The 22,197-nt window shown below is 44.5% G+C and overlaps 1 protein-coding gene across 2 annotated transcripts in view; it reads right to left on the minus strand.

The window, feature by feature from the left end:
- tnr (tenascin R (restrictin, janusin)) overlaps positions 1-22,197 on the minus strand; it is a 213,470-nt gene that overhangs the window by 155,082 nt on the left and 36,191 nt on the right. For both annotated transcript variants that reach the window (XM_063063628.1, XM_063063629.1), the window contains 3 exons: positions 14,675-15,151; positions 10,026-10,141; positions 4,082-4,232 (listed from right to left, as the gene is read on the minus strand). In XM_063063628.1, coding sequence (XP_062919698.1) covers positions 4,082-4,232; positions 10,026-10,141; positions 14,675-15,151 — 744 coding nt within the window. The remainder of the gene's footprint in view (positions 1-4,081; positions 4,233-10,025; positions 10,142-14,674; positions 15,152-22,197) is intronic.

A 22,197-nucleotide genomic window follows, 5' to 3' on the forward strand; every position in this document is an offset into this window, starting at 1 on the left:
GAAAACTGGTACCATGGTGGACAGAGGAATGTTGTCAGGCTGTAAAAAACAGAAATAGAGCATTCAGGCTTGTTAAAAGGACCCATAATATGCAGCATTTGGTTCAATATAAGAAAGCACAGGCAGTGGTGAGAAGAACTATACGTCAAGCTAAAAGGGCAAGTTGGAGGAGCTTTTGTGACAAGGTAGGAAGAACAACACCTGTGGGAGAGATATGGGGAATGATTAAGAGGATGGGAGGAGACAGAAGGGAATGGGAATATCCAGTAATGATATCTGAGGAGGAAACTGCAGTCTCCAGTAGGGATAAGGCTGAGGTCATGGCCAAGTCATTTGTACTGATACACAGTTCAGAAAATTTGTCTGAAGAAGGGAGAAGAAGAAGGGAAAGAATAATGAGCCAACACCCAGGTGTGTTAAGCAGGAGGGAAGGAACAGATGATATAATTGATGATCCATTTACATTAGCAGAAATGGTGAGAGCAATAAAGAGATCGAGACCAACCTCCCCAGGGAAAGATCTGATATGCTCTGTGATGCTAAAAAATCTAGGAGAAGGAGCGCTCTTGAAGTTGCTGCATTTTTATAACAGAGTGTGGGAGGAGGGAAGATTACCAAGTGCATGGAAAGAAGCAGTAGTAATTCCAATAAGGAAGCCTGGCAAGGATCTGTCAAAACCCACTAGCTACAGACAAATTGCATTAACATCAAGTATATGTAAGATAATGGAAAGGATGATAACAGAAAGGTTATCATATGAGCTTGAGAAAAGGGGAATGCTGGCAAGTTATCAGAGTGGTTTTAGAAAGGGAAGGAATTCCATGGACTCAGTGATTATGTTAGAGACTGAAATAAGGAAGGCCCAGGCAAATAGAGAGTCAGTAGTGGCAGTGTTCTTTGACATTGAAAAAGCCTATGATATGATGTGGAAGGAAGGATTATTAATTAAACTGCACAAGATGGGGGTTGGTGGGAGAGTTTTTAATTGGATTAAAGATTTTTTGTTTGGTAGAAAAATTCAAGTTCGGATTGGATCAGAATTATCAAAACAGTACATAGTGGAAAATGGCACACCTCAAGGTAGTGTGATTAGCCCATTACTTTTCATGATTATGATCAATGATGTCTTCACAAAGGTACCAGTGGATATAAGTAGGTCACTGTTTGCGGATGATGGGGCCTTGTGGAAAAGAGGCAGGAACATGGACTATATAATCAGGAAACTACAAGAAGCAATTGATGAAGTGGTGGAGTGGGGTTATGATTGGGGATGTAGATTTTCAGTAGATAAAACTCAAACTGTATTTTTTACCAGGAAAAGGGTTGAGGTAGGGAAGAAGTTAAGGATGCATGGGGTTGAATTAGAAAGGGTTGCATCATTTAAATTTCTGGGAGTTATATTTGATTCACGATTAACATGGGCAGACCATATCAGGAAAGTTGAGGAGAAATGTAAAAAAGTAATAAATGTGATGAGATGTTTGACTGGTAGGGAATGGGGAGCAAGTTGTTCAGCTTTGAAGAGAATGTATGTGGCTTTAGTAAGATCTATATTGGATTATGGAAATATAGTATATGGATCAGCAGCTAGGTCTCTAATAAGGAAACTGGATGTGATTCAGGCTCAGGCCTTGAGAGTGTGCAGTGGGGCTTTTAAAACGTCACCAGTGTCAGCCCTACAGGTAGAAATGGGAATAATGCGTTTGGAACTAAGAAGGATGCAACTGATGGCAAACTACTGGGCTAACTTGCAGGGGCACAATGATTCTCACCCTACTAAAGGAGTGTTGCAGGAGTGCTGGGAAAATGGGAGGTTTCAGAGGGGATACCTTTAGTCGGGTAGGGAATGATATCGCGAAAGAATGTGGAGTGTTTGATCTGAGGATAAGTCCTTCAGTAGTTTATCCGGTTGTAGCTCCATGGAAACTTGTATGGCCTTGACATAGACTGGCATTTGTTAGAGGTAAAAAGGAAAGAAAGATATAAAACAGATTTGGTAAATGCATTTAACTGTCATGTGATGGAAAAGTATAGTGATTATACTCACATTTATACAGATGGTGCGAATGAACCTGAAACAGGAGTGACAGGGTTTGGGGTGGTAATACCAGCAAAAGAAATTGGAATCAGCAGAAGAACATCTAATAAGTTAGGGGTGTTTACAGTGGAGATGCTGGCAGTGTTGGTTGCGTTGCAATGGGTGCAGAAAGCCAGACCATGCAAAGCATTGATATGTTCAGATTCATCCTCGGTTCTAACAAGTTTAAGGTCTTTTCACACAAACAGTCGGCAAGATGTACTTTATGAAGCCCTTCAGTTAGTTACAAGAATTGCAAATCAGGGAGGTCAGGTAAAATTTCTATGGGTTCCAGCACATGTAGGGGTGAAGGGGAATGAGAAGGTGGATGAGTTGGCAAAGAGGGCATTAAAGAAAGAAAATGTGGAAATGCACATTAGTATCAGTAAAGCAGAGGTTAAGTGTGTAATCTGGGAAAAAGTCAACCGAATGTGGCAAGAAAGATGGGACAGGGAGGGGAAAGGGAGGCATCTATATCAAATACAAAAGAGTGTTGCAGTTACTAGGGTAAGTAATGGAAACAGAAGAGAGGAGACTGTGTGGACTGGGTTAAGGCTGGGACACTGTGCATTAAACAAAACATTGAAAATGATAGGGGAATACCAGACAGGATTGTGTGAGGAATGTCAGGAAGAGGAGTCAGTAGAACATGTAGTTCTGAGTTGCAGGAAGTATGGGATACAGAGAGAGATGATGAGAATTAAACTAAGGGAGTTGGGGATGCAGGAATTCACATTAAAAGGGTTGCTGGGCATGGGTGAGAGAGCACAAGTCCGGGTATTTTTAGCGTTTTTAAGGGGTACAGGGGTTTTTTAATAGAATATGACGAATAAACAGGAATAGGATACTAGGATGGTCAAAGATGGGAGGATGAAGTGTAGGTTTGTGTGTGTGTGTGTGTGATTGGGTGAAGGGATTTAGAATGTATGTCTAGTGCACATTCTGGAGCAGAGGGTGGCGGTAATGCACCATTAAGCTGGATGCCAACCGCCGTAAAACAAGATACAGACAGACAGGATCACTGCACCCTAACTGTTTCCAGTCACCAGGTTATGCTCTTTTCCCAATAGGTCTAGTGTGACTTCCACCCCACCCCCATTATTGGACTATCTACATATTGATTTAAGAAATCTTCCTGAATATTCTGAACAAATTCTACCATGTCTAAACCTTTTGCACAAAAGAGGTTCCAATATATATTGGGGAAGATTAAATCAAGCATGACAACCTTCTTGTTAATCTGCCTGCACATCTGTTCCTCTGTGTTGCAGAGGAGGGAGGGGGAGACTGTAGCAGCATAATCATATCACAGTGGTTGCACTTTTTTTATTTTTGAGTTTCCTATATAGACTCAGTGGATATTCTCTCCATTACATCCCCTCTGAGTGCAGCTTTGGTATTAATTAATAGGGCAATTCCTTCCCATTCTTTTACCTCCCTCTCTATGTTTTTATTTTTTATTTTGAGATACAGCGTGGTAATTGGCCCTTCTGGCCCAATGAGCCTGTGTCGCCTAATTACACCCATGTGACCAATCAACCTACTAACCTGTACAAATTTGGAATGTGGGAGGAAACCAGAGCACCCAGAGGAAATCTACATGGTCACTGGACGAACACACAGTCTCCTTATAGACTGCAGCAGGAATTGAAGCTGGGCCGTTCCCACTGTCAAGTTTTCTTCTAACTACTATGTTACCATGCTTCCCTATCTTTTCTAAAACATCAAAAACCTAAAACATTAAGCATCCATTCCTGTCCCCCTCTCTGTTGTAGCCACAATGTCATTGTTCAATGTAGTGTATCCTGATCAGTAGTCTCTACGTTCATCCCCCTACCAGTTTTATTCTAAGCATTAATATAACAAGTTTCAACTGTTCATTCAATTCTGTCTATTACCTTGGTTACAGACGCCGGTCAGGACATTGACCTCCCCTGCAATCCCGTTACATTCTGACCCGGTGACTGGTCACTTATACTTTGACTGAATGAAGTATTAACTCACGGGTGGAAACCGTTGCTGTTGCTGGTGCACTCCTTGCCTGCTCCTTGAGTGCGACCAGGTTGACTGTGTAGTCTTCACCCGGTCTCAAACCAGTCTGGTTGAAGGAGGTCACTGCCGTGGGAAGCTGAACTATCATACCTCCTTCATTACTCTGAAACACAGACACAATATTACACTGGGCCGGAGAGAACAGTTCCGAAGTGGGGACGGAAAATGAGGTTTGTGGGAGAAATAGAGAAAACTAGAGTAAGGCAGCAGTAGAGAGATGAAGCCCTATCTGTGATGAGAGCCATTGACGAGGATAGATAGGACCCAAATGCTGGTGTATCCGAGGCTAGGATCAAGAACTGAGCACAAAACAAAATGTTACACCATATCTCTGGTTGGGTTTACAATTGAGCACAAAGGCTCTGTTCAAGTGCTCTTTAAATACTCACTTCTTAGTGCTAAAATGTGATTGCCTATTAGCAGGACCACACCAGCTATCCATTCTCCGGGGAGTCAGAGCATCAAAACCCTGGAAGCTGGCGCCGTTGGGTGAGCATTGTAACAGGACCACCTCCACCCCCCACCATGGCCGACTCCTGACGGCCCTGGCCGCTCGGAGAGACAATGATTGTTGTCATGGATGCGTGCCAGATCCAAGATGTCCCTTTCAGGAACCCAGCACCATTCTTCGGTTCCAAATCCTTCCCAGTCCACAAGGAACTGCCAAACACCCCAAACAGTTCGTGTATCTAAAATCCTTCTCACGGTGAAGTCCTGTTCCCCATCCACAAACCTGGGTGGTGGTGGGACTGATAGTGGTGGGGCTGGCTAAAGGACTGGTTTCATTTGGAAATATGGAAGGTGAGATTGATCTTAAGGGTCTTGGGGAGCTGCAAGGTGTAGGCCGCCAGGTTTACTTTCCTGAGAATCCTGAAGAGTCCAGTGAATTTGGGCGCCGATTTCCTGGACACCACTCGGAGAGGCAAATCCTGAGTCAATGGCCAGACCTGTTGCTCCGGCTGCAAAACTGGTCCTCTTGCAGTTAGCCTTCATTTCAGCCTTCTGGGTAGAAGCTAACAAAATCTCCCTTGTCCTAGTCTATTTCTCCTTGCAACATCGGACAAAATCTCTGATTGCAGGAATTCCAACCTTGGCCTCCTGCTCAGGAAGAGTGTTGGAGATTACCCAAACTGGCTTTCAAACGGAGACACCCCATGCACTGAATGCCATGAAGTGTTGTGGGTGGCCTCCGCCCACATCAAATTGTTGCACCACTTATCCGGTCTTTCAGAGGCCAGGCTTCTTAAGGTTTGTTCCAACTCTTAGTTTATCTGCTCCATCTGGCCATTGGACTGTGGGTGAAACCCCAAGGAAAAGCTCGCTGTTGCCCCAATCATCTTACAGAACACCCTCCAAAAACATGACGCAGATTGCGGAACACAATCTGATACAATGTCCGCCAGAAAACTGTGAATCCTGAAGACTTGGTGCAGGGCAATTTCAACCAATTCCACTGCAGATGGGTAGTCTGTCCAAGGTGATGAATTTACAGGCCTTTGAAAAAGATCCACAATTACCATGATAAAGGTCTTCCCCTTGGAAGGAGGAAGACCCATGACAAGGTCCATGGAGATGGGTGCACATGGTCTGTCCAGAACAGGCAAAGCACGGGGGGTGGGGGGGGAGGAGCCCCTGAGGTTGGGTATGGGATTCCTTGTTCCGGGCCACATTTCACATGTCTGCATGTATTGATGAACCTCTCTCACCATTTCAGGCCACCAGTATCTTCTCTCGATGAACTTGAGGGTCCTAGCAATCCGTGTGTGGGTGGTCATTCTCAATGCATGCCCCTACTGAAGAACTTGAGACCAATGGAACTAGGAACAAACAGTCAATCCAAGGGCCATTCTGAGGATTCTCCCCTTGTGCCTGGGCCTTCCAAACAAGAGTGTTGATTCCCCAATAACTTGGCACTATCACTTCGGCTTGGGGCAAAATGGTGGTACGCAGCTCCACTCTTCCAGGTTCGTCAAAATGACGGGACAAGGCATCTGGCTTCTGGTTCTTTGACCCTGGTTAATAGGTCAGGACAAAAATGAAGCGATTAAAGAAAAGAGACCACATGGCCTGCTTGGAATTCAGTCTCTTGACCTCCTGAATGTAAGCTAGGTTCTTGTGGTCTGTCTGCACAATAAAAGCCCCCTCCAGCCAGTGACGCCTCTCCTCCAAAGTTAACTTGACCATGAGCAGCTCCCTATTTCCAATGTCATAGTTCACCTATGCCGGGGATAACCACCTGGAAAAGAATGAACGTGGGTGCAGTTTATTGTCTGAAGGTGTCTTTGAGATGACATTGCACCCACTCAGACATCCACAATGAAGGGAAGATCCGGATTAGGTGGCACCAAAATGGGAGTTGTCATGAACTATTGTTTGAGCTCTGCGAAGGCAGCCTTCACTTCAGAATCCAAACAAAAGGGCCCATGGATCTCATGGTTGGTGCTGTCAGCAGAGCCGCCACTGAGCTGAGGTTTCTGATGAACTTTCGGTAAAAGTTAGCAAATCCCAGGAATTGTTGGACTTGTTGTCTGGAGCCAGCTTATCTGCCCTTGAAGGCAGGACTGGGTTTCCTGGAGGCTCCATATTACTCTGAACAGATGTCTGACCCCTCTTCAGCAGGTGGTCTTGGGAGAGTCGAGTGGTCAGAACACCTAGCTGAAAATATACCGTCTTGCAGTGACTGGACAATGCAACGATCCTCCCTTCCTTCCAATTCATGGAAGGGTTATGCTGGGACAGCCAAGGGTGCCTGAGGATCAGGGATATGTGAGGAGACTCAATGCTATAGACACTAATGTCCTACACATGATCCTCTACCCTCATCCACGAGACCAATGTCTACTGCCTAATCTATCTGGAACCAAGGGGATGGACATTCAAGACAGTTGCGGGCATGGGCTGCTTCAACTCCTGCAGATATGTTCTAAGCCGATGGGCGGTTCCCAAGACCAGGAAATTTCCAGCTGCTCCAGAGTTCAAAAAAGCGTTCACCTCTCATTGGTTCATACCCTAGGAGATCTCCGCCTTCAGCATGACACCAGAAACCATGGGGTTTGAAGCAATGGCTGCTACCGTCACAGTCCTCCCAATACCGGAGTTCCCCCAACGATCAGAACCTCTATGTCCCCCCCTGGCTCTTCCAAGACAAGGGCATTCTCAGTCTGTGGTAGTATAGTGTGGCCAAGGCCTTCCCATTCCAGCCACTCTCTTAGGCCATGGTCCGAAGCTCGATAGCATAGTCAGCCTCTGACCGCCTACTGTCGAATCTTCATCAGACGGTCCGAGACTCGGCTGGCTCTGGCGGGGTGATGGAACATCATCCTCATGGTGGCCATGAATTCCGCCAAATCTGAACAAATCTCTGACCTGCGTTCCCAATATATGGTGGCCCAAGCCAGGGCTTCTCCAGCCAGGAGAGAGAGATAATGAAGACCACCTTTCCATGCTCCAAAGGGAACTGGGCTGGCTGGAGTTCCAGCACTAAAGAGCATTGAATGAGGAAGCCTTGGCAAGACACCAGGTCACTGTCAAATCTCTTTGGGGTTGGACGATATAGTGGTTCTGCACAGCCACGAAATGGCTCTGGATTCTTCCTTGTGAAAGCTGGCAAACAGCTACCGAGAGACCATGTATCTCCAGACTCTGTCTGGAAATCTCTCAGTGGCTGGTCACACTGGATGAAAGACTGATACCCCGTCGGATCCATACTGACTTAGTCATACTGTGACGAGAGTCCTTGGCGAGGATGGTTTGGACCCAAATGCTGGAGTATCCGAGGTTAGGATTGAGACACGGAATAAAACTGGATTGAGAAGTGATCACAGAAGAAAACGCTAGGCGATATCTCTGGTTGGGCTTAGGACTGAGCACTGAGGTGATCTTTAAATACTCAATTTATGACAGGCCAAAACATGATTGCCAATGAGCAGGGTGGTCCTGAATCTTCCCGAGAAGACTCCAGAGAGTTAGAGTGACTAAACACCGGAAGGTGGCATGGTTGGGTGCGTGTTTATCTGTGACTTAGTGTTACTGCAGGAGGACATTTTCTGATCTTTTCAGCCTCTCTGATCTACAGTTAAAAGTCCTCAGCCACCCACCCACCTTGGGCCACTGAGTGCTATTGTGACACAACTACATACAGGTTTCTCTCGCCATCCGAAGGTAGAGCGTTCCTATGAAACGGTTCGTAAGCCGGAATGTCATAAAGCAAAGAAGCAATTACCATTTATTTATATGGGAAAATTTTGTGAGCGATCGCAGACCCAAAAATAACCTACCAAATCATGCCAAATAACACATAAAACCTAAAATAACAGTAACATATAGTAAAAGCAGGAATGATATGATAAATACACAGCCTATATAAAGTAGAAATACTTCTCTACAATGATTACCTGCACAGATCTCCATAGCGAAAATCTCACGCAAGCGCTCTCGGCAGAAAATCTCACGCAAGCGCTGTTGGCATAAACGCGCGCTCCAGTAACCTTTAAACTATGAAGCTGCCAAATCTACCAAATAACACGTAAAAATACACAGCCTATATAAAGTGGAAATAATGTATGTACAGTGTATTATCACTTACCGGAATTGGGAAAACAGCGCAGAGCACACTGATGATGGTGTGTTAGACTGATTCGTCGCAGGCTGGGTGGTGCAGTGGCCCCCACCCTCCAGGCCGCCCACCTAATACATTGCCACGAAGAACGCAGCGGTAGCCGGAAGGCACACAGCACATCTTTAAGAAAAAAGCCGAAATAAACATGCTAATTAATTAGGTACTGCCCGGCACGTAAATGTCGGCGCAGGTCAGATGCCATTGCCGATTGCATCGCCTCTGATCTAGGCCACAATTACGTGCTAGGCGGCACCTAATTAATTAGCATGTTTATTTTGGCTTTTTTCTTAAAGATGTGCTGTGTGCCTCCCGGCTACCACTGCATTCTCCGCGAATCGGTACAGTATCTGTCCGGGGCCCGGGGGTTGGGGTGGTGGGACATGGGGGTGTCATCTCATCATCGATCAGGGCAGGCAGCTCATCTTCTCCTATGACTGCCCGCCTCGATGTCGAAGGTTGAGGTTCGTCGTCTGCTGTGGCTGATGTGGAAGACTTGCTTGACAGCTGAGCCTCGCACATTTTTCTATCACACAGTTCTTTGTAAGCACTCAAACCATCCTGCAAATATCCCCTAAACCTACGTACCCTTTCAAAATTAAAGTCGTACTTTATCATTGCAGCGAAAATCTCACACAGTTGCTGGACGACTTCACTTTCAGTCCATTCGCTACTGAATTCGGTTTCAATTGTTATCCTTTCCTCTTCCAATTGCATCAGCTCTTCATCTGTCAGTTCTTGGTCATCGGATGCCAAAACCTTTTCAGCATCATCTTCGTCAGCTTCCACAAGCCAAACTGACCTTATCCTTGCTTTGTTCACCACGATCAAAACGCTTAATTATGTCTAGTTTTACGCTAAATGTAACACCCTTACGAGCTCTTTCAGGCTTTCCAACACCTTAGAACTCATCTTGCTAACGGCTGCTCAATGCAACGTGTTTAAGCAATGCCGGCGAGAATCCGGGGGAGAGCAGCTGCTCGGGGCACGCACTGCCTTTTATCACGCGCTGATTTTTTATCGTGCGCTGCCTTTCTTCGTAACAGTGAAAACACCTTCTGTTAGCGAAAACAGGGTACTAATGTAGGTCTTTCATAACAGTGAGGTTTCGTAAAGCGAACGTTCGAAAAGCGGGGGACACCTGTACAGTGTTCAGGTACAAAGAGACAAGGAAGTGATGGACAAGTACAAGAGCTGGCCTCGGGTCTCAGGCACTGGTCTGATGGATGCAGGGTCACTAGATGTCTGAGAGAATGAGTGAAGTGGCTGAGTGCGACTTACCTTTGCAATGAAACTGATTTCCCAAGCATCAGATGTGAACTGGAAAGGGTCCCACTGTAACTCCACTGCTGTCTCCGTAACAGACTTGAAGCGAAGTCCTTGAGGAGTAGGCAGATCTTGGGGAGATACCAGAGATTAGTCTGAGCTCACAAGGACTACATCTTTCAGGCTTTCTGGCAACAAGGTCACATTCCAAATAGAGAGTATTTACATGTTTTGTTTTACCTGTAGTCACTACCCACAGGAAAGGCTTGTAATTTCCTTTATGTGCATCAGCCACTTCCTGTGTCAGTGCTGAGGTAATTTATGAAATGGACAGTAAGCTTGTTCATTTGCAGGATGCCAGCATTTATTGTCCATCCCTAATTGCCCCTGATTGAGAAGGCAGTGGTGAGTCAAATACATTGGTGGGTCTGGAGATCAGGTAAGGATGGCAGATTTCTTTCCCTTACTGACAATTTGAGGACCTGATCTAATGTTATCATAACCTAGAGGTTCTGAGCCTTTTGCTGAGACAAACTTTATTTATTTACCAGGTGAACTTAAATTCCATGTTGCCGCAGTGGGATTTGAACACGTGGCTCTGAGACAATGGCCCAGAATGCTGATTGTTAGTCCAGTAACAAGTCTGGTTCATGCAACAGCTGGATCTGATGGAACTTACTTTTCAGAAAGAAAATAAATCACAAGAACAGGTTATAAATAAATAAATAAATCACAAGAGGCGGGTATATAATGAGAGGGTTGCAGAAGCAATTTGTAAGATAGATATGAAATTTCAGCTTTCTGTTGTGAGAAAGGTGAGATGAAACAACATTGTTCCACTTTTCATTTGTACATCCAGGAAGAATTTCAGGCCCTGCAGTCCACCTCATCCATACCATTTACTAGCGGTTAACCCAAAGAGTTCTACGCCTTGCTGATTCAAAGTGTTTGCCATTACACTTCCTAAGTTTTGTGAGCGTCTCCATCATTTCCTTGGCAGGATGTTTCAGATTCCAACCATCCTATCAGTGAAAAGAACTCTTGCTCAGATCCCTTTTAAAAGACTTAGCCCTTACCTAACCTTAAGCCTTCTAGTTGTAGAAAGGGAAGGAGCTCAATTATAGTCACAAACCATATGATCACCAGGCTAGTCCTATTTTTCTGCATGTGGCCACGTCCCTCCAGGTGTTTCTTAAATGATATCATTGTACCTGCCTCAACCACTTCCTTGGACTACACTCCGCCCTCTGAAAAAATTACCCCTCAAGACTCTTTTAAAACCTTTTCCCTCTCACTCTATATCTATGCCCCCTAGTTTTGGGAAGGGGAACTGTTACTATTCACCTTACCTTCCTCTCACATTTCTAAAACATCACATCTCATTCCATGGGATGAGGATACAGTCTGACCAATTAACTCAGGCCCTCTAGCCTGGCAACATCTTTCTGCACTCTTTTCAGTTTAGTCATGTTTTCCCTAATAACTGGGTGACCAAATTTCTATACAGTACTCCATGGGGCCTCATTGATGATTTACACAACTACAACATAATGTCCTATTACTCATTGCCCTGGCTGATGAATGCCAACTTGCTTAAGTACCTTTTTTCAGCACTCTGTCTACCCGCAATGAAACTTTCAATGAGCTATGCACTCCTGGATCCCTCTGTTCCATTACATCTCTATCTTTCTACCCCTCACCTACACTTGTAATAATTTTGTACACCTCTGCCAGGCCCCTCCTTTGCTTCTCTTAAATGAATCAAACCCATCCTCAACAGTCTCTCCTCTGAACTGAAACACTCCATCCCTAGCAACATCTTGGTGAATCTCCTCTGCACGCTCTGCAGTGCGGCACATCCTTCCCTTAGTACAGGGACCAGAACTACACACCGTATTTCAGATGTTTTATAACACATCAAACTCTCCCTGCTCTTATCTTCTATGCTTCACCTCATGAAGGCAAGTACTCCATATGATTTTTTTTTAAATTGCAGATGAAGGAAATCTGAAATAAAAACAGAAAATCTAGTAAAAGCAAACCTCAGCTGGTCAAACACCATTTATGGAGAGATAAGCAAGGACTTGGGTCAGACTAGGTAGGGGAGAGAGAGGGAGATAGGTTCATCTTCCATAGGAGAAAAGGCACGGGATGACTTAAGATGGCATAATGGCAGTAATTACCCACAGATGGAGAAGCAAGAAAATACAGAAGCTGGAAATAGAAGCAACAATCTGCTGGATGGACTCAGCAGCCTGAGCAGGGTCGCAGGGTCTGTGGAGGTGTGTGTGTGTGTGTGTGTGTGTGTGTGTGTGTGTGTGTGTTGGTGGCGGGGCGAGGTTGGGAGAGGAACTCTTTATATGTCAGGACTGCATGCATTACTGGCAGATGAAGTGGGTCATTGATGTCATGACACTGGGACCTGCCCCACAGGCTGCACTTAACAAGCTGAAGAAAAGCTCAGGAAATGGAAGATGTTTTCCCTGCCTTCTCTCCCGGAAAACCAGCTTACTTAGTGGAACCAGGTGACCATCAGATCTTATTCAGTATTGTTAATAGTGTACTTAGGCATCCATCCGGGTAATGCTAGAATAGTTGTCTGTGCCTTTACGGGAGACGGTGATGTAATTATACACACGCGGGATAGTGGGGAGACCATTTTGCTTTCTGCAAAAGACGTAGTAGGGCATTGGAATTGGGTTCCTCCCAGAGTGTGCTGCGCATGGTGAGGAAAGATTTCCACGAGTGAAGAAATCAATGCTGGGTAGCATGGCTTATACCAAGTTCCTCACTATCCAAGTAGGATTGCCACTACCGTATTAGTACCGTATTAGCTCTGGCATTTTTAGTTTCTCAGTTTACTTATTCAGTTCTGACAAAAAAATTACAGACCCCAAAGTATTGACTCTTCTGCTGCCTGGCCTAATGAATTTTTCCAACATTTTCTGATTTTGTTTCATGTATACCATTTTCACCACCTCACCTAGTGTGCTGACACCTTCAGTGATCCTTCAACGTGAACACTAAAATCCCCCAGTTCCTCAAAACTCCTTAACGCCCCACCATTCATTGTGAATGCAATATTGTCAGGATTAGATTCCATCTACCATTGTAACCAGTGAACAACTGATTAGATCCTTCCTATAAGTTTGAGACTGTTCTTCTCATCATCAGACAAACCATCAATTTTTACCTCATCTGCAGATGGATCAAAATGACATAGAAATCTACAGCACATTACAGTCCCTTCGGCCCACAATGTTGTGCAGACCATGCAACCTACATGACGAGCTGAACAATTTTATATCACAAATTACCCAATGATTCATTATTTCCTGGACTACTTTAAATGAATAACCAGTGCCATTTTTGAAAGCATTGGGATTTATTTTAAAACTGTGACAGGTAAAGTTTCAGAACTGATGTGACACCGCAATCAGGAGATTATAGATTTTCACATGTGCAAATATCTGTGCAATCATATTTAACCCAAAAAAGTGTATTGGTGTAAAGATGCACATGTACAAAGGTGTGTAAATTCATTTCAAGCAGTTTGTAAAATGGGCCCTTGATTTCAACTGGTGATTTTCTGATTTAAATGGAGAAAGTACGAGGTGATGCTTGGAGGAAAGAGAAGGCGAGGTAACGTTTTAGGTCAAAAACTTTTCATCAGAATAACTTCTCATCCTCCTTCAGGGCAGACTGTACCCTTCCAGATTCACTTCACATATGTAACTCAGCTTGTCTATCTGCAGGGGAACTGGCTATTTCTATAGTAACAAACCATGATCCATATTGGCTTAGCCCTTCTCTTTCCATTCAGACACCCCGACCAGCTGGCCACAGTTTGCAGCCCTACTATGAGAATCACATTGCCCTGCATTGTTTTTATTGTCACCCTCAAAGTGCCCCATCATTTACAACTTTACCCCCACCCACACCAGTTTCTCTGGCCTTGTCCTACCACAGACTATTCATCCCTCTCCCATCTTCTCTCCAGTTTGTTTTCTCTCTCCTAGCTGCCCAACCTGTTAAGTATTTCCAGCATTTTCTGTTCCTATTTATTTCAGATTTCCATTGTCGGAGTATTTTCAATGATTTCGAGGTTATGTTGGGAGTGTACGTGACTCTAGTTGGACCTCCGCCTGAGCATTGTTCACAGTTCAGCTCAGTGTGTCCCAGGGATGATCTGACCGCACTTGAGAGGGTGCAGAGGAGACTCACGGCACGCTGTCAGGATGGAAAGCTTCAGCTTTGAGGAGAGGTTTGATCAGCTGGGCTTGTTTTCTTTTAACTACAGGAAACTGAGGGTAGACTCAACTACGTGGAGTAAATAGAGGGGATGTAGCAGAGGGGTCAAATTCCAATTTTACAATAATTAGTAGAGATTGGGGGGGGATGAGGGGATGTTAAATGGAAGGGTGAGAGGGGTAGAAATCTCCATCACATTGGAAACGCAATCACTTTTGGATGAGACCTTGAGGATGCTCAGGGCTATGGACCTGATGCTGGAAAGGGTGGCAGTGAACGGTGTAAGCCTTTCACAATTGGCACAGCTATGTCGGAGGCAAAGGCCGTCTGCTGCTGTGTATGTGTGATGACCACAGTAACTGCCGTCACACACCGTCCTCCCCCACAAACGCTGGCAGGGCCTCGGTCTGTACCTGTTGCACAGTCTGCTCCGGGGAAGCGATCCTGACAGGAACAGTTGCCATGTCTACACTGACTGTTGTTGCTGCAATTGTTCAAGCACCTCAGCTGGTTGCAGTCCTCTCCAGTATAGTCCATGAAGCACAGGCATGTGTCATTCTCACAGTGCCCGTGGCCAGAGCACGCATTGAGGCATTTCAGCTGGCCACAATCTTCACCTTTGTAGGGGTCCTCACAGACACATTCTTCCTCTACACATAGGCCATGCCCACTGCAGTCCCGCAGACATTCTGTGTCATTGCAGTCCTGCCCCATGTAGCCCTGGTCACAGACGCAGTCCCCATTGACACACACCCCGTGCCCAGAGCAGTTGGTCAAGCAAAGTGGCACCGAGCATCCCTTGCCAGTCCAGCCAACGTCACAGATGCAATCACAAGTCTTCATGCTGAAGTTCCCATGGCCACTGCACAGGGGAGCATAGTCAACTTCACCTGGAGGGGCAGAGAGAGATTGAGAGTGAGTGAGTGAGTGAGTGAGAGAGAGTGAGAGTGAGAGAGAGATAGAGTGAGAGTGAGAGAGAGAGTATGTGTGTAAGAGAGAGAGAGAGAGAATGAGTGAGAGAGAGAGAGAGCGAGAGTGAGTTAGAGAGATATAGAGTGAGAGAGAGAGTATGTGTGTAAGAGAGAGAGAGAGAGAGCGAGAGAGAGAGAGAGAATGAGTGAGTGAGAGAGAGATAGAGCGAGAGTGAGTTAGAGAGATATAGAGTGAGAGAGAGAGTATGTGTGTGAGAGAGGGAGAGAGAGCAAGTGACAGTGAGAGAGAGAGAGAGAGAGAGAGAGAGAGAGAGAGAGAATGAGAATAATTAAATAAGGGCAGGAGGTTGCTGTAACTAAGAGTGCCTCCTCTCAGAATGGGGGAGGTGATGACTGTCAATGTCACCTGCCTGTCACTCAAAGAACATTTGATGCATTCTTGAAATGTCATGGATTTACACAGCACCCGAACAGGCCCTGTGGCCCAACTCATCCATGCTGACAAGTTGTCTAACAAGTTTGACACATTTGCCCATGTTTGGTCGATATCCCTCCAGACCTTTACTATCAATGTCCACGTCTGTATCCTAAATACTCTAATTATACACACCTCTACCACTTCTAGCAACTTGTCCCATATACCCACCAATGCTTTATGTGAAAAAGTTGCTCCTCAAGTCCATTTTAAGTCCTCCCCTCTCATCTTAAACCTGTGCCCTCTAGTCTTAGACTCCCCTCCCCTGGGAAAAATACTGTGACCATTCACCTTACCTATGCCCTCATGGTATCATAAATCTCTGTTATGACACCCACGCTCCAGAGAAAAAAAGCACCAAGCCTATCCAGTCTCTGCTTAAAATTCAAATCCTCCAATCCCAGCAATATCCTGTGCAGCTTTCCTGCATCTTTTCCACCTTCCAGATTCCACCAGAGCTACACACATTACTCTTATTTTTAACTCTTGCTACTTCCCTTTGGTTCTTCATTCTTGCTAGACCCTTGGTTCTCTCATACTTCTGATTGACCAGATAACAACCATGATCAAGATGGCACCAAGCTCCATTGTTCTTCAAGTTGACTTTTAGTTTATGGGGATGGTTTTGCAGACAGTGTAGTGAGTTAGGGCTTAGGGACAGGGATCAAGGAGAGTTAGAGCTCTGGAACAGTAAATGAGGAATTGGGAGAAGGAGACAGAGGTTGGTGTCCAAGTTGGAGTGATCTGGAGGTATAGGCCAGCAATGCCCATGGTGAAGGGTTGAGATCAGTGGGTTCTGAGGCCGGAGAGCTGTGTTGCTAGGTCTGGAGGCACGAGGTCAGTCAGTGGGTCTGGATGTTAAATGCAAGCGATCGCCAATGACTCATGATCCCCAAGGTCAAAGATCAGTTGGTGGACCCTGAGGATGAGAGCTGGTGATGCTGAAGGTCAGCAGGTGCTGGGGATGGAGGTCCATGCAGGCAGGTCCAGCAGGAGCTAAAGGGATGATGAGGCAAAAGTGGCTTACAAGGGAAGACAAAGACAACGTACAAGCTAAAGAAGGGGCATATAATATAGCAAAAAGCAGTGGGAAGTTAGAGCACTGGGAAGCTTTTAAAAGCCAACAGAAGGCAACTGAAAAAGCAATAAGGAAAAGATGAAATATGAACGTAAACTAGTCAATAATAGAAAAGATTCTTTAATAAGATCTTCTTTCAGATATATCAAGAGGAAAAGAGGGGCAAGAGTAGATATTGGATGGCTGGAAAATTACACTGGAGAGGTTATAATGGGGGAATAGGAAATGGTGGTTGAACTTAATAATTACTTTGTATCAGTCTTCATTGTGGAAGATACCAGCAATATACTAGAAATTTGCAAGTGTCAGGGGGCAGAAGTGAGTGTAGTTGCTCTACTAAGTACAAAGTGCTTAGGAAGTTGAAAGATCTTCAGGTATGTAAGTCACCTGGACCAAATGGACAAATTACTTGGATTTTCAGAAAGCCTTTGACAAGGTGAGTCTACTTAACAAGATAAAGACTGCAATACTACACAAAGTGTACTAGGATGGATAGAAGATTGACTGACTGGCAGGAGGAAAAGAATAGGAATAAAGGAGGCCTTTTCTGGTTGGCTGGTGGTGACTAGACTAGCGGTGTTCCAGAGGGGTCAGTGTTGGGACCACTTCTTTTCATGTTAAATGTCAATGATTTGGATGACATAATTGATGGCTTTGTGGCCAAGTGTGCAGATGATACAAAGATGGGTGGAGGGGCAGGTAGGGTTGAGGAAACAAAGACTCTGCAGAAAGATTTAGATAGATTAGGAGAATGGGCAAAGAAATGTCAGAAGAAATATAGTGTTGTGAAGTGTATAGTTGTGCACTTTGGTGGAAGGAAGAAAGGTATGGACTGTTTTCTAAACAGGGACAAAAATTCAGAAATCAGGGGTGCAGAGAGACTTGCAGGTCCTTATATGGGATTCCCTGATTAGTTAAGGTATCAAATTTTACAAGGGATACCGCAGAAGATGGTCCTGCTGAAGGACCGCAAATCTTACAAACCAAAATAAAGGGGTGTCCTTTTTGAATGTAGATGAGGAGGTATTTCTTTGCCACAGGCAGCTGTGGAGGTCACGTCTTTATGTATAATTAAGACATAAGTTGATAGGTTCTTGATTGGTCAGTGTACAAAGGGATACGAGAAGAAGGTAAGAGATTGGGGCTGAGAGAGAAATTGGATCGGCCATGATAGGAGCAGAGCAGACTTGATGGGAGAAATGGCCACATTCTGCTCCTATACCTTATGATCTTATACCTCTTTTTTACCCTCTCCTATAGTGAGGTGACAAGGATTGTACGTAATAATCCAGAGGTGGCCTATCTTCCAACATAACTTCCTGACTTTTAGTAAATGCCTTACTAAAATCCATTTACACCACATCTACTGCTCTACCTACATGAATGTGCTTTGTTACCTCTTGAAAGAATTCAACCAGGCCCTTGAGACATGACCTGCCCCTCACATAGTTAAGCTAACTATCCCTAATCAGACTGTGCTTGTAAATCCTGTTTCTAAGAATCTTCTCCAATAATTTGCCCATGACTGAAGTAAGACTCACTGTTCCCAGGGTTAATTCCCAGGGTTATCACTATTCCCTTTCCTAAACAAAGGAATAACATTTACCACCATATGGTACCACTCCTGTGGCCAGTGAGGAGGCAAAGGTCATTGCTAAAGGTGCAGCAATCTCTTATTTTGCTTCCTTAGTAACCTGGAGTACATCCTGTCTGGCCCAGGGTACTTATCACTCCTAATATTTTCAAAAAGTTCCAGTACATCCTCCTTCTTAACATGTTCCAGCATATCAGCCTGTTTTACACAGTCCTCATAAACATCAAGATCCTTCTCCTTGTTAAATTCTGAAGCAAAATATTCATATAGGACCTCTCCATCTCCCCTTACTCCAGGCACATGTTTCCTTTTCTCCATCAATCTGTCCACCCTTATTCATGTCATCCTCCTGCTCTTCCTATTGTGACGGGGTCCTGAATTACCCCTATGAACTGTGCTCAATTACCCCTATGAAATGTGCTTTTGAAGAAAGAGAGAGACAGACGAAGACTAACTTTTGGACTGTCACTTTAAGGCACGAGAATAACTTTTGGATTTCTGCTGAGTTAGAGAGACAGAGAGCACTGAGTAGCTCGTAAGTTGCTATGGTGACCAAGGGCGGCGTTATTTGATGGACAATCGATATTATGATTTTTTTCGGTAGCGTGTTTATACTTCCAAGGACATTTGCCCACTTGTACATTTCTTACACAGTCAAAGGAAGGAGGAGTTATTTGAATGACAGTTGGTACTCAGTACGGTGAGATAAATAGGAGATCAGATGATATAGACCTCAGGCACATATTTTGGACGCTGAATGAGCTTTGTTGTGCCCACAGGAAATGTGGGTTTTTGGAGGATAGATCAGGCGGATTGATCAGTGGCTCTTGCAGTGAGAAAAGGGATTGACCGGTGGGGAGTTGTCCAAGTGTCCAACCTTTGCCTGGGTTGATAGCTCCACCACAGAAAAACGGTCCCCTTTGTTATGGTCACAGTCGGTGACTTTTAAAGGATTTCGGCGGACAACGAGAAGATCGACGGCGTCAGCTCACCTGAAGATTCAATTCTCTCCCTCCCTCCCTCTCCATCATTACTCAACTCAAAATCACAAATTAAACTGAACTTTACTCATCATCATAAGATTGTATCTATTTACCCCTAGACTTGAAGCTTGATTTTCATATATTTCCACACTTATTGATTTACTTACTTACATATAATCATTGCTAACCTGTTTGATTTATCTACATTTATAATACTATATTGTGTAGTTACCAATAAATATTATCAGTTAATAGCAATACTGGACTCCAAAGTGATTTCCATCTCTGCTGGTTCTTTAACCCGTCATGGGGTACGTGACACTATATATGTAGAGCACCTTGTGGTTTTCCTTAATTCTACTCGCCAAGGCCTTCTCAAGTTCTCCTAAGACCAGTCTTCAGCTCCTTCCTGGCTACTTTGTGACTCTCAAGAGCCTGGTCTGATCCTTGCTTCCTAAACCTTTGGTGAACTTCCTTCTTCCACTTGACAAGATGTTTCACATCTCTAGTCAACCACAGTTCCTTTATCCTACCATCCTTTCTCTACCTCAATAGGACAAACCTATCCAGAATCCCTTGCAAAGACTCTCTAAACAACTTCCACATTTCCCAGACTACATTTGTTCATAATTTATGCTACCAAGTTCCTTCCTAATAGCATCATAATTCTCCTTCCCCTGATTAAATACTGTTTGGTCATATCCCTATCTAAGACTATGGTAAATGTCAGGGAAGTGTGGTGATTGTCTTCAAAATGCTCACCCACCAAGAGATCTGTTACCCTACCAGGCTCATTGCCTAGACTCGTGACCTCTCCTCTAGTTGGTGTATCTACATATGGTGTCAGGAAGCCTTCTGGACACAGCTAACAAATGCTGCCTCATCTACAACTTTTGCACTAAGGATATTATGGCAAACTGATGTTATATGCTCCATAATGGTTGTTAAGTTCACAGTGCCAGATGTGATCTGGCCCAAGTTCCTCTGGGAAGCAAGGGAGTTTATGACTGAGGCCTTGAAGCGATTTCTGCCAGAAGACTAGGGAGCAGTTAATTTTGCTGCATTATTTAAGAAGGCAGTAGTGATAAGTCAGGTAATGTCAGGCCACTGTACTTTACAATCAGTTGGATGGAAATTATTCAAGGAAATATAAAGGAATAGGATTTACGTACATTTGGAAAGGCAGTGTCTGATCAGGGAAAACACATTTCGCTTTGTGCAGGGAGATATCGCCTCATTAATTTAGAAACATAGAAACATAGAAAACATACAGCACAATACAGGTCCTTCGGCCCACAAAGCTGTGCTGAGCATGTCCCTACCTTAGAACTACCTAGGCTTTACCCATAGCCCTCTATTTTTCTAAGTTCCACGTAGCCATCCAGGAGTCTCTTAAAAGACCCTTTTGTTTCTGCCTCCACCACCACTGCCGGCAGCCCATTCCACCCACTCACCACTCTCTGCATAAAAAACTTACCCCTTACCTCTCCTCTGTACCTACTTCCAAGCACCTTAAAACTATGCCCTCTCATGCTAGCCATTTCAGCCCTGGAGAAAAGCCTCTGACTATCCACACGATCAATGCCTCTCACTATCTTGTACACCTCTATCAGGTCACCTCTCATCCTCCGTTGCTCCAAGGAGAAAAGGCCGAGTTCACTCAAACTATTCTCATAAGGCATGCTCCCCAATCCAGGCAACATTCTTGAAAATCTCCTCTGCACCCTTTCTGTGGTTTCCACGTCCTTCCTATAGTGAGGCAACCAGAATTGAGCACAGTACTCCAAGTGGGGTCTGACCAGAGTCCTATATAGCTGCAACATTACCTCTCGGCTCTTAAACTCAATCCCACGATTGATGAAGGTCAATACACCATATGCCTTCTTAACTACAGAGTCAACCTGCGTAGCAGCTTTGAATGTCCTATGGACTCAGACCCCAAGATCCCTCTGATCTTCTGCACTGCCAAGAGTCTTACCATTAATACTATATTCTGCCATCATATTTGACCTACCCAAATGAACCACCTTACACTTATCTTGGTTGAACTTCATCTGCCACTTCTCAGCCCAGTTTTGCATCCTATCGATGTCCCGTTCTCCATCAATTTACCAACCACAGAAGTAAGACTCAATGGCCTATAATTTCCTGGGCTATCTCTACTCCCTTTCTTGAATATGAGAACAACATCCACAACCCTCCAATCCTACAGAACCTCTCCCGTCCTCATTGATGACGCAAAGATCATCGCCAGAGGCTCAGCAATCTCCTCCCTTATTTCCCACAGTAGTCTGAGGTACATCCCGTCAGGTCCCAGTGACTTATCCAATTTGATGATTTTCAAAAGCTCCAGCACATCCCCTTTCTTAATATCTACATTCTCAAGCTTTTCAGTCCACTGCAAATCAACCCTACAATTGCCAAGAGCCTTTTCCATAGTGAATACTGGAACAAAGTATTCATTAAGTACCTCTACTATTTCCTCCGGTTCCATACACACTTTTCCATTGTCACAATTGATTGGTCCTATTCTCTCACATCTTATCCTCTTGCTCTTCACATAGTTGTAGAATGCCTTGGGGTTTTCCTTAATCCTGTCTGCCAAGGCCTTCTCATGCCCCTTTTGGCTCTCCTAATTTCATTCTTAAGCTCCTTCCTGCTAGACTTATAATTTTCTGGATCTCTATCATTACCTAGTTTTTTGAAGCCTTTGCAAACTCTTCTTTTCTTCTTGACTAGACTTACAAAAGCCTTTGTACACCACGGATCTTATACCCTACCATCCTGTCCATGTCTCATTGGAATGTACCTACTCAGAAACCCATGCAAATATCCCCTGAACATTTGCCACATTTCTTCCGTACATTTCCCTGA

The sequence above is a fragment of the Mobula hypostoma genome, chromosome 12 (genome assembly GCF_963921235.1).
Source record: "Mobula hypostoma chromosome 12, sMobHyp1.1, whole genome shotgun sequence".
Taxonomy (NCBI): Eukaryota; Metazoa; Chordata; class Chondrichthyes; order Myliobatiformes; family Myliobatidae; genus Mobula; species Mobula hypostoma.